Source organism: Athene noctua, chromosome 8 (assembly GCF_965140245.1).
Source record: "Athene noctua chromosome 8, bAthNoc1.hap1.1, whole genome shotgun sequence".
Classification (NCBI taxonomy): domain Eukaryota; kingdom Metazoa; phylum Chordata; class Aves; order Strigiformes; family Strigidae; genus Athene; species Athene noctua.
The window spans coordinates 18,227,859-18,240,417 of NC_134044.1; the positions used below are offsets into that span (position 1 = coordinate 18,227,859).

Here is a 12,559-nt window from a genome sequence, read left to right on the forward strand (position 1 = left end):
GGAGAAGGAGGAGGAGAAGGAGGAGGAGAGGGAGAAGGAGAAGGAGAAGGAGAAGGAGAAGGAGAAGGAGAAGGAGAAGGAGAAGGAGAGGGAGAAGGAGGAGAAGGAGAAGGAGAAGGAGAAGGAGAAGGAGAAGGAGAAGGAGAAGGAGAAGGAGAAGGAGAAGGAGAGGGAGAAGGAGGAGAAGGAGAAGGAGAAGGAGAGGGAGAAGGAGCAGGAGGAGAAGGAGAAGGAGAAGGAGAAGGAGAAGGAGAAGGAGGAGAAGGAGAAGGAGGAGAAGGAGAAGGAGAAGGAGAAGGAGAAGGAGAAGGAGAAGGAGAAGGAGAAGGAGAAGGAGAAGGAGAAGGAGAAGGAGAGGGAGAAGGAGCAGGAGGAGAAGGAGAAGGAGAAGGAGAAGGAGAAGGAGAAGGAGAAGGAGAAGGAGAAGGAGAAGGAGAAGGAGAAGGAGGAGGAGAAGGAGGAGGAGAAGGAGGAGGAGAGGGAGAAGGAGAAGGAGAAGGAGAAGGAGAAGGAGAAGGAGAAGGAGAAGGAGAAGGAGAAGGAGAAGGAGAAGGAGAAGGAGAGGGAGAAGGAGGAGAAGGAGAAGGAGAAGGAGAAGGAGAAGGAGAAGGAGAAGGAGAAGGAGAAGGAGAAGGAGAAGGAGAAGGAGAAGGAGAAGGAGAAGGAGAAGGAGAAGGAGAAGGAGAAGGAGAGGGAGAAGGAGGAGAAGGAGAAGGAGAAGGAGAGGGAGAAGGAGCAGGAGGAGAAGGAGAAGGAGAAGGAGAAGGAGAAGGAGAAGGAGAAGGAGGAGAAGGAGAAGGAGGAGAAGGAGAAGGAGAAGGAGAAGGAGAAGGAGAAGGAGAAGGAGAAGGAGAAGGAGAAGGAGAAGGAGAGGGAGAAGGAGCAGGAGGAGAAGGAGAAGGAGAAGGAGAAGGAGAAGGAGAAGGAGAAGGAGGAGAAGGAGAAGGAGAAGGAGAAGGAGAAGGAGAAGGAGAAGGAGAAGGAGAAGGAGAAGGAGAGGGAGAAGGAGGAGAAGGAGAAGGAGAAGGAGAGGGAGAAGGAGAAGGAGAAGGAGAAGGAGAAGGAGAAGGAGAAGGAGAAGGAGAAGGAGAAGGAGAAGGAGAGGGAGAAGGAGAGGGAGAAGGAGAGGGAGAAGGAGAAGGAGAAGGAGAAGGAGAAGGAGAAGGAGAAGGAGAAGGAGAAGGAGAAGGAGAAGGAGAAGGAGAAGGAGAAGGAGAAGGAGAAGGAGAAGGAGAAGGAGAAGGAGAAGAAGTTTTGGCTCCTTAGATGTGTTTCTCCATAGACAGATTCGCAGAAAGCAGGGGCAGGTGCCTAGGGCTGGCGTGCTGTTACTGGGGTGACCTTTGCAGCAGACTTTTTCAACTTCTCCACCAGCAATGTTCCCCGCTTGCCTCGCTGACTAATACTCGCACAGGAAATAACCAGCGGTGAAAGCACACCACGGCTGGCTCCTCCGCTTCTCTCGAACACAGCCTTGGTGCCCCGCAATTTTAGAAAGCGTCAGGGGAAAATTAATAATTGGGGTGAAGGATGTGATTCTCATGATGATTTCATTATTTTCCAGACTTTCAGAAAGAAGCTGTGGGAATGGGGCTTGCTTACCTCTCACTTTCAGACACAGCCCTGGCAGGCAAGTGGGCTGGGGGAGCCACCCCTAATTTGGGATGGCCAAAGAGGGGGTTCTGAGCTGAGGCAGGCAGGGCTCACCCTGGGTTGGTGGCTCAAACCAGTCTGTCCTGAGTCCTCTTTTCCAGTCTCATCCTGGCATTACAGCATCACTCCTTTCTCATGAGCTTCTGGCCCTGCTTGAGTCACAGAGCAAGCCTGGGGGGCTGTCCCCTCCTTGTCACCTTTCCATGCTGCCTGGCCAGAGGCCACCATCTGTCAGGGTGGCAAGGGGAACACTCTTCATGTGCAATGGTGCTGGTGGTCTCTGAGGTGGACATCACCTCTTCCTTCACAATTTCCTGCGTTCTCATTAAAAAAAAAACCCTAACTGAATTCTAGAAAATATGGAATCTCACAGCGAGGAGTCCCCCTCGAGGATTTGTGTCCCCAGATAGCCACACCAGGCATCCGGATTGAGTGTGGGGAGGCTTGTTTGGCACTTGCAACATGTTTTGGTTTCTAGAGGCGGAAGATGTGATGAGTATCACCACTGAGATCACAACTCACTGAGCCAGGGATGAGCAGGAAAAACTGGCTCATCCTCCCCGCCCAGCGTGGCAGTACAGGGTTCTGATTAAAATCATAGCATGAATTGCTCAAACTTTCCAACGCATGCTTGAAAAGGGGCCTCAGTTGGTACCTGAGGTGGGGAGGCTGCCGTGTCCACTAGAAACCAGACGGCTAGATGCAGACTGTATGGCAGTGTTTTTGGATGCTCAGGTTCCTTCAGAAACCCATGTCCCAGCGCTCCCCCCTCGCTCCCCAGCAAGCTGGGGACTGGCATTGACACCAGAGCCTTTCCAGGCTGCTTGGGGTGCAGGATGAGGTGGTGTGTGGCCAGGAAGCACCAGGGAGCTCACAGAGCTGCAGAGCGTGCAGCAGAAACCACAGGTCCAGCAGAACGCTGAAGGAAAACTTGCTCCACTGCATGAGAGAGAATGGGGGGGCTGTTTCCCCTTTTTGCTGAGAAAAAATTGAAAAGGATGAAAAGAAAAAAAGAAAGGATCAATCTCGCTGCTAGGAAGCTGCTGGGGGGGAAAGCAAGGTGAGCAGTGGTGCTGTGCCCCAGCCCAGCATGTGCCCTGGGTGCTGGCATCACAGAGAAGCCTGGCCCCACAGCAGACCCTGGACCTCAGGAAGGCTTCACACCCTGCCTGCACCCTGCCAGACCAACACAGCTCCCACTGGCTCTTGCACCAGCTTCTCCAGCACCAAGGAAAACAGCCTGACTCGAGCCATGCTGTGGCTCCTGCTCATGCTGGTAAAACCCCTCCAGCCCAAACAGGGTGGATGGCAGATCTTGGGGTTAGCTGAGAGGGGGCCTGAAAAAGGTCCTTTGATGCTTAAAAAAAATAAATTCCCTTTCCCTGAGCTGGAGTATGGTGAATTGCATGGGGCAGTCCTCTTCTATTTGCAAAATAGAGAAAAAAAAAGAGCTAAAAAGGAAGGAGAAAGAGAAATCAGGAATAAGTGAGAAAATAGTTTGTTCTTCAAAACTAAAAGCTTCATCAAACACATCACACCACTTCACTGAAGCATAAACGTCCTTTTTGTCCCCAACAAGAAGCTGGCCCAATGTGGCAGTGAGGGTCCCACCAATGCATCTGGGACCCAGATGAAGCCTGGGTTTCCTGCAGCCGTCACACACGTCAGGGCACACAGCTATCACCCTGAGCAGGCACCTCAGAGGACTGGGAGTCAGTCCAAAAATGGCTTAGAAGCATCTGGGGTATTTAAAGAGCACTGAATATTTGGAAGATGTGCAAGAAAGCAATGACCAAACACCTCAGATGGAGCCAGCTGAAGCCCAGAGCTGAATGTCCTCAAAACCTAGGGAAAGCAAAGCTTCCCAAATGAGATTGGGAACACAAAATCCCACGAAAAGATGATGAGGAAGAGAAACTCACAGGTTCTCAAAGATCCCTTCCTCACTGGTTTAACGGAATTCACATCTGTGGGTCTGACCCAAGCAGGAGGTGATGTGGCTGGGGCGAAAGAGGAAATGGTTAATAGTATTTGCAAATAAACACAGAGAGCTTTGAGGTCTTTCAGATACTTCTCAGAAATTAGGAAGGCAAACGATTTGCATGAGCAACAACTCCTGACCCTGTGGGGAAAGGCAGCGGCCTGGGGGATGAGTAAGCAGCAAGTAAGCGGAGGTATGGTGGCATGAAACTGTTCCTTTAGCAAGTGGAAATCTGCAGGGTCTGTGCAGGGCACTGATAACTGCAATTCGAAGGTGCCGCATGGGTATGGCATGGGGCCACTGCCACATCCAGCATGGCAGCAGGGTGCTGCTCCTGCCTGTGGGCAGAGCTGATGCCCAGCCTGGTAGTACTAAGGGCTCTGGTGGATTGTCTCTAGCAAGCAGTGCTGCTAAAGCCAGTGAAAATCAGGAGGTGCTGCTGCTGCTCAGGGTCTCAGCAACCCACCTGTGCTTGGAGCAGGTTGGGGCAGGACCTGGAGCCAGTTAGGATGTGTCTGTGCATCCCAAGCAAAACCCCGGCAGAGGTACCTCCTGCCTCCTGCGGTGCAACCTCACAGCCTCCTGCACCTGAGGGGCACCTCCAGACTGCACCCTGCCTGCAGAGCCCCAGTCCTAGGTGCCCCCTAGCCCTGCCTCATGCGATGGCCCCCTCCAGCCCCTCATCCCCAGCAGCAGAATGCTCCACGCCAGTACAGCTGCATCATTGCATTGTTTCCATTCGAAGTACCAGGGACCTTTCTCGGCAGCATCAGCTGCTGCACGTAAGAAATGCGATCATGGAGATTGCTGCATCAAGATAAACGGCAGAGGAAGCAGGATGTCAGCTTCTCAGGAAGGGGCTGTGTCATATGCAAGCTGTTGTTTCTCAGCCTTCCTTGGGACAGACAGCAGCTGCAGGCAGGGAAAAGAGCACAAGGGTGTGACTGGGGGCAGGATAACAGGGAGTGACAATTTTAGGCCTTTCTGGAAGATTTCAGAAGTTCCTGAAGGAAAGGAGCAAGGCTGGTATCTCCATGCTGATGGTTGGGCCACGTGACCCGGAGGAAGGAAGGGAGCACAGGGTCTGGCAGCAACACATGGGCAGGAATCGGGGGAATAGGCTTCATAATGGCAACGCTCTCAGGCTGCGCTGTCCTCCACCTGCACCCGCTGCCCCGTAGCAGCCAGGTGCTCCCAGCAAGGCTCCAGGGCTGGAGTCAGTACTGGGGGCCGGAACACCAACATGGAGTCCCTCTCGCTGAGGCCAAGGGCTTGCAAAGACATCTCTGAGCACAGGGACCGCCTGCCCTGCTGGCACCCAGACTGCACAGGCGCCACGTCCGCAGCCGCTCCAGCCCATGGGGCGCGGGGCGAGGCAGCGGGCAGGGGCTCGGGCTGCAGCTGCCCCGTGATTTGGGGTGAGTCGAGGGCACCGGGGAAGCGCCCAGCACCTGAAGCCACCATCCCCACCAAGGAGCCCCTCTAGCTCCCCATCGGTCCTCCTGCCACGCTCACCTCCCCCACAACGGGCTCATCTGCATTTACAGTCAGAATTATGATAGCACCGATTTAGCATTTATTCACCATTTTATTGCATCAAAATTTTAATTCTAAAAACATACACACCCCCCCCCGTGCGCCCGCACCCCCGCGTCGCGGTGCTGAGCTCACGGCCACGTGCCAGCCCCCGCGGCCCGAGAGGCGGGGCGGGGCGGGGCGCCATGACGTACCGTGGCGCCGTGACGTACATAGCGCCGTGACGTACATGGCGCTGTGACGTACCGTGGCGCCCGTGACGCGCGGGAGGCGGAAGTGGCGGGGGTTGCCGGGGTAACCAACGCCGGAGCGGCCTGCGGGGGGGGCTGCGGCCTACGGCGGGGCTGCGGCTATGGGCGAGCTGGGCCCGGACGATGGGGCCGGGAACACGTACAGCCTGCGGCCCGGCCTGCAGCGCCGGTGAGCGGTCCGGGGGCCCTGGGGGCTGTGAGTCTGAGGGGGCGGCTCTGGGGACGTGGAGGCTGCGGCGGAACTGTTGGGGAGGGGATCCCTGGGGATGGGGTGCTGGCGTGGGGCTATGGGTGTTGGGAATGGAGGAACCCCCGGGGTTTGGGGACTGGCGGAGGCACTGGGCTGCCAGACCAACTTTGGCCGGTGGGGGACGCTGCTGGAGGAGCAACCTCCGGTGGGGCTGGTTTCACACCTGTGTTTGGGTAGGGCTTTTGGTAGGGCTGGTGAAGTATATCCATCTTAGCTGGGCTTTTCTTCCCCCATGGTTTTTCATTTGTCATTTTCCTTTAATGTGTGAAAGCTACATTTTCCCAGGTGGGGTTATGTATGTTTCTACACATTGTGTGAACTTTCTGGGCTTTCTGTTGTTTTTTTTTGCCCTGATAGATTTAAATCATCCACAGTGAAAGAATGCATCCATGCAATACTGAAGGAGAAGCTGGCCAATGTACAGTACATCCCAGAAGAAATGCCTCAGCTTACAAAGTCTTTATCAGAGACAATAAAAGACAGATTGAAAGGTAAGGAGGTTTGCTGGGGAAGTAATTTCTTTTTTACTGTGTCCTCTCCCTTTGACAAAATCCCCTTCTTCCTTTATTCTTGAAATCTATTTCTGCCCTGTTGACTGATTCGAGTCTACCGTTACAAAACATTCTGGCCTATATACATCCGTTCCTTGCCTGCAGAACTAGAAACCTAATTCAAGCAGACAAGATTTGTTTTCATATATACTGGCTGGTGTGGAATGTTAGCCCTGGAGGGGCAGCAGGGGGAAGGAAGCTGCATTAGAGAGAGAAGGAAGAAGTGATGCTTACTTGCTTCTTGCTTCAGTAAACAGAACCGTTCCTGCTTTTTTTCTGCTACATGTTATATCATAGTTGGGTCAGTATGGAATTGCAGGGAGAGCAGAACAAGGCCCAGGGTGACCAGCAAAGCGGGGGAGAGTTAGGAGCACAGTCAGCCAAGGAGGGGTGTACTACAGCCTTACAGCACTGGAGAAAGGTCATGGAGATGCTGCACTGGATGCCCTCCAACCTTTTTGAGTTAAAGAACTAAACTGCAGGCTCCAGCAGGTGTTCCCTGTGTTCAGTGGTGGAACAAGTACATAGATATGTGTTTGCACAATCGCTTTTTTTTTTTTTCCTTCTCCCTGGAGATGGGCTCATGCTCTATCCACTGGGCTGGTCTGACATGGTGACATAGACATACCGTCACCCTCAGCAGGCACCATCAATTTATGCTTCTCCCAGAGTTACGCATCTGCTTTAAAACCAGCAGCAGCTGCAGTCCCAGCACGTGTTGATGCCAAGCTCTTATGCGCAGGGCTTGGCTTCAGTAATCTGTAAACACAGTTGGAGCAGCCTGAAGCGAGACTGGCCCGGTGTGCCGTTGTATCAGCTGGCATCTCTGATAAGCATTGACATGGTGCATGTTACCAGACCCAGTATGTTGTGTTCAATCCTTCAGCGGAAGCAGTGCAATGGAGTCTTCCTGGGATGCTCCTCTGTGGAAGGCAGGCATTAGGGTCTATATTTTATTTTAAACATGCTTGCTCTGATTTGGCTTCTGGAACATTGCCATGGCCTGAGTGGATCTGGCCTGTGCCCCAAAGGTATTCCTCTGCTATTGTAAAACAACTGTGTATCTTTGCAGACACGTAACATAGACCCATGTATGCTTTTATGTGGCCTTTTATTCCAGCTCAGAAGCAAAAGAAACACCTATGTGGCAGAGAAACCTCTGTGATACCTTTGCATCAGAACAGTTTTAAAATAAGCCAGATTTTTCAAATGGGATTTTGTCCACCAGCAGCCTTATTTACACTTTTCCATGTGTTCAGGTCTCGAAAGTTGTTGAAGTAGAATGCTTATGTATAGTGTGGCTGTTCAGGGATGTCTCCTGACTTACCTGCATATTTTGACAGATGCCAAATACCCCGCTCACCCTTTAACACTGATAAGACCATGGAAACCTAGGAAAATGAAGCTGTGAGGCAGTGTGTCTGTTTTGCCAATTCCGTGGACTTGTACAGGACACTGCTTTCTAATCAGAAATCTTTAGCTTTTTGTGTCCTATTTTGGGCTTATATTTTAAACAAGTTGTTGCTCTTGCTATTACTTTTTTCTTTCTCTCCAGAGGAGGGATTTGACAGGTACAAAATGGTGGTACAAGTTGTCATTGGAGAACAGAGAGGAGAAGGAGTGAAGTAAGTTTTGCATTTTCTAATTGTATTTCTGTAATTTTTGTTGGGTTGGGGTGGTTTTTTTTTTTCTTTGGAAGCTGCTTCCAACTTTCCTTGTACAAGGAAATCATAAAGTGTAAAGCGCTTTCTCTTTAAGTGGCAAGTGAGGGCTTGGATTATGGCTGATTTAATTACCCGGTGCTAATTGGCTGTATAGTGGTTCTTAGCAAACTGAAATGCTGAAAAGCATTTGTGAGGAGTGTTGCAGAAAGGCATTTTACCTTGTATTCATGATGAACTAGAGCACACACCCAGGCCATTCTCAAGGCCCTTCTGGAGCCCAAGCCATGGTAATTTACTTCTGTCTAAAGCCAGGTTCCCATAAGTACTTCATTTGCATTTAATCCCCCCAGGTATGCATTTTCAGAAGTTTAAATTTCTATAATCTCCATGCAATACTGTCATGGGAATCAAGCCTTAGACGTGGGTGCTGAGCACTTGCAATCTAGCTCCAGATGCCTGCAACCAGACAAAAGAATTCCTCTTGGCTGTGGTAGTGGGCTGTAGCTTTCCATTAAAAGTGAGTAGGAAGAAGACAAAAGTGATCAGCCCACAAGGTTTATGTGCTTTATCTGTTGGGCTTATCTTTATTATTGTGCCTGGTACTCCAGCAGAAGATAAGTGCAGCAGAGCTGTAATCAGATCTGCTGCCTTCCTGTTCTGGAGGTCAGGCAGGAATATCTGTACCTGCTGCTCAGGCTTTTGTCAGGAATGTCTGTCTGCAGGCAGACTGCTCCAGAAGCACCGTACCAGGGTGAACAGTTCAATGAGGTTGTCTGATTTGAAACGGGAAGCCCAGCAACACACACTGACAGGGCAATTGGGGAAATGCTCTGCTTTGCAGTAGACAGGAGGCAAGACTGAAGCATGATCACTAATCCTCAATGCAAAATACTGAGTAACTAGGATATTCCAGAGGCAGAGTGGAATATTGGACTGAAAAAAAAAAAAAGAAAAAGCAGAATGACCCTGACGGCTAAGGTGATGGAAAAAAAAAAAAGGATTAAATTCAACAGTCTTAGAACACTTAAGTCATACGTGTGGGGACTAGGAACAACACTGTGCTACAAGCAGGGATGCCATCATCTGAGACTGACTCTGGCAGGCAGGGAGCTGGGCATTTGCAGCAGAGAAAGGAGAGTGTCAGTGGCAGACAAGGCAGTAGCGAGGTCTCGTCTATAATACCGCTTTACAGTCTGGTCGCTTGTCTTCAGGGTAAGGCTTGGACTGAAGCAGGTGTAGAATGCCAGCAGGATGGTCAGGGAACAGAGAGTATAGATATGAATCATGGAATCATAGAATCATTTTTGTTGGAAAAAAACTGTAAGGTCATCCAGTCTAACCATTAACCTAGCACTGCCAAGTCCAGCACTAAACCATGTGCCTACGACCCACATCTGCACATCCTTTAAATACCTCCAGGGATGGTGACTCAGCCATTTCCCTCAGCAGGCTGTTCCAATGCTTGATGACCCTTTCAGTGAAGACATTTTTCCTGATATCCAATCTAAACCGCCCCTGGCGCAACTTGAGGACATTTCCTCTTGTCCTATCACTCCTTACTTGAGAGAAGAGACTGACACCCACCTCACTACAATTTCCTTTGAGGTAGTTGTAGAGAGTGATAAGATCTCCCCTCACCTTCTTTCCTCCAGGCTAAACACCCCAAGTTCCCTCAGCTGCTCTGCATAAGACTTGTCTTCTAGACCCTTCACCAGCTTTGTTGCTCTTCTCTGGACACACTCCAGCACCTCAGTGTCTTTCTTATAATGAGGGGCCCAAAACTTAACACAGTATTCAAGGTGTGGCCTCACCAGTGCTGATACACTATTTCTGATAAAAGTCAGGATGCTACTGGCCTTGGCCACCTGGGCACACTGCTGGCTCATATTCAGCCAGCTGTCAACCAACACTCCCAGGTCCTTTTCTGCTGGGCAGCTTTCCAGCCACTCTGCCCCAAGCCTACTGTAGCATTGCCTGGGGTTGTTGTGACCCAAGTGCAGGATCTGGCACTCAGCCTTGTTGAACCTCATACAGTTGGCCTCGGTCCGTCAATCCAGCCTGTCCAGATCCCTCTGTAGTGCCTTCCTGCCTTGAAGCAGAACAACGCTCCTGCCATGAAAGGACTAGAAGAGCTTAGCTCGTATAGTAACACGATGTCTGCCAAGGAATATGATAGGTCTCTATAAATAAAATGGGGGTACATACCACGAGGGTGCATGAGGTGAAGGACAAGAGCAAATAAGCTAATTTAGCCACCAATATGCACAGGCCAGAAGTCATATGTTCTTAAGCACCATAGCAATGAGGTTTCAAGCTCTGCTGTACAGTGGAGGTAGCAAGATTGGTAGCTGATGAGGAGCTTAATCAACATACAGAGCAGGTTACAGCTTGTGGAATTCTGCAGTGGGGATCTAGGCTCAGGATTTCGGAGAATGCTCCCTGTTTCCTTTATCTTTAAAGGAAGATCAGTTTGCTTTTCGAGGAAGGTATCAATGATCACTTAGGTCCTTATATGTGAACTCTGTGGGTAATGGCTGTGATCTGTCTCCTTTGTCTAGCATGGCTGCACGATGTTTCTGGGATGCTGACACTGACAACTATGCTCATGATGTGTACATGAATGTAAGTATCGGCTGGTTTACCCTGAGAAAGTGTAAAGCTACTTGCTTTTGTATGAGAGGCTGAGTGACCTTAAATGTGGAGTGGAAAAAAAACAACCACTAAGACTCTATTGAAACAGTATGATTTATGTCCTCATTCCTAAAACACACTTAGATGTAATATCCAACAAAGTAAAACTTATTTCCTGAGTAGGTTATACAGTACTGTACAAAAGTTGTCATAGTCACTATTTTACAGGTGGGGAGAGGTAACACAAGAGATAAAGCCTTTTCTTATATGCTTTGCTGAACTGCTGCCATGGGGTATGGCTGAGCAAAAGTCAGTGTTTTCATTATTATTTTTTATTTTATTTTAAACTGACACCTAGACACCTGCAGGTGTGTGGATGGAGTAAACTGAGGCAATTTCTGGCATTCAGACACACTACCCTGGGTTATACCACCAGTGAGGTGAATAAGAAACTAACTGAAAGACAGAAAATTGCAATATAAGGTTATGCTCTGGTCTAAATGTTCCCCTAGGTTAGCCTTTTCAGTTGGATGGAAAAGAGCTTGCCTTTACTAACATGGCGCCTTTCTCTGTTTTCCTCAGGACAGCCTGTTTTGTGTGGTAGCTGCGTTTGGCTGCTTCTACTATTGAGGATGGTAAACATTGCACAGAAGGTCAGAGGTGGGGGAGAATGCTTTAGGGTATTTCTTGTTAACATGCACAAAAGCATCATGTTCTTCCTTTAGTACCTAACAAAATAACAGCTCTACAAAGCATGTCCTACACCTGTTCTACACACTACAACATTCCTTATTCCTTGTGGATTTTGATATAGCTTTAAGCACAGTATTACTACATCCTTTACTTAAATTGCCCTTTGTTTTTATATAGCGTGTTGGTTTTATCCTAAAAGTGTATTGCCAATAGCCTTTGTTTCTAAGGCAAACTCAACTTTTGTCTTGAAAGGGTTTTGTTGCTTTTATTTTTTGTTAATTTTCTGAAATGAATGAAATATAAGAAATGTAACATAATAAATGTATTTAATATTTTCTTTCCTGTGCATTGACCCTTGCCACTTCTGTTTGTCCTTCTCCTTCACTCTACAAGATGCGCTAGCCTGGATGGCTTGCCTGTCCTTCTCAGATGAGCATTTTCTGAGGATTCTTTGTAAATTAACTGATAAAGCCAGCCCTCTTATTCTCGTTCTCCAGATTTGTTCCTGTGACTCCCATAACAATTGGGCTGTGGATCCCAGCTGTGTCACGCAAGACGGTATTAATGGATAGGAAGATGAGGTATTTAGGACATTAGGTCAGGCCACCAGCCTGCACACCTCACGACTGCCAAAACTCCTCCCTGCTGTAACTCCTCATTGGTTTGGTGCAGTTTGGCACCCGTGCACTGTAATCACTGCTCATGGCCCTCGTCAGCAGATACTGCAGTGCTTTCTCAAACTCTGCCTCTCAGTAACTGTTTTGGGATATGAGGGTGGATGTTTGGAGCCCAGATTTGTTAGGGCTCCAGCCCCAGAAAGGAGCCGTAGAAAAGGCTGCTGTAGATCTGAAAAGGAGTGCTAAAGCTCTTTATATCCCCAGAAGTTAGAGGACCAGGTTCTTGAGTGAGTGGGTGCCACTGGAGTGCATCTCAGATGCCAGTCAGGAGATGGGATGAGTTGCCCTGTGGTGATGCCTGTTTTCTCAGTGCTGACCAAGGAGCAATCATAGGTGATCAATTTTAATGGCATGAATGGCTTCTCGAGTGCTGGAGCTGGGTGAGGTGAATCCTGAATCCCACCCTCACCAACTGTTAGAGCAGAACTCCTTTGCAAGAGCCTCGTGGACAGCAGGGAAGTAACAAATTACAATGCATCTTCTAGAATCACTCTTTTGGCTACAACCTTGGAGGCAGCACACTCCTGATTATGATGTTTGTTTGAAAGCAAATTCCTGTCATTTTCCTCTGATGGGAAATAGCGAGTGCCTTCCCTGGTTACTTTGCTGGTACCTGTGGCTGTCACTCGTGAAGGGAACTGTAGAGAGGATGTAAATGGTGCCGCCTGGTTT

At 49.4% G+C, this 12,559-nt stretch overlaps 1 protein-coding gene across 2 annotated transcripts; it reads left to right on the plus strand.

The window, feature by feature from the left end:
- The first annotated feature begins 5,475 nt into the window (after positions 1 to 5,475).
- On the plus strand, positions 5,476 to 11,556 carry DYNLT2B (dynein light chain Tctex-type 2B). Of its 2 annotated transcripts, none has more exons than XM_074912208.1 (5): positions 5,476 to 5,590; positions 6,029 to 6,162; positions 7,778 to 7,847; positions 10,445 to 10,508; positions 11,100 to 11,556. In XM_074912208.1, exons 1-5 carry the CDS (start codon positions 5,523 to 5,525, stop codon positions 11,145 to 11,147), a joined length of 384 nt encoding a protein of 127 aa, XP_074768309.1. In that variant the 5' UTR covers positions 5,476 to 5,522; the 3' UTR covers positions 11,148 to 11,556. The 2 variants fall into 2 exon arrangements, with proteins under 2 accessions (XP_074768309.1, XP_074768310.1); XM_074912209.1 differs by having other exon boundaries at positions 5,494 to 5,590; positions 6,046 to 6,162.
- The last annotated feature ends 1,003 nt before the right edge of the window (positions 11,557 to 12,559 follow it).

Excerpts from the sequence above, each read along its gene's own strand:
- DYNLT2B (XM_074912208.1), top strand. The coding sequence starts at position 5,523 with ATGGGCGAGCTGGGCCCGGACGATGGGGCCGGGAACACGTACAGCCTG. Across the intron at positions 7,848-10,444 it reads CAGAGAGGAGAAGGAGTGAA|CATGGCTGCACGATGTTTCT; the intron begins GTAAGTTTTGCA and ends TCCTTTGTCTAG. Across the intron at positions 10,509-11,099 it reads CTCATGATGTGTACATGAAT|GACAGCCTGTTTTGTGTGGT; the intron begins GTAAGTATCGGC and ends TGTTTTCCTCAG.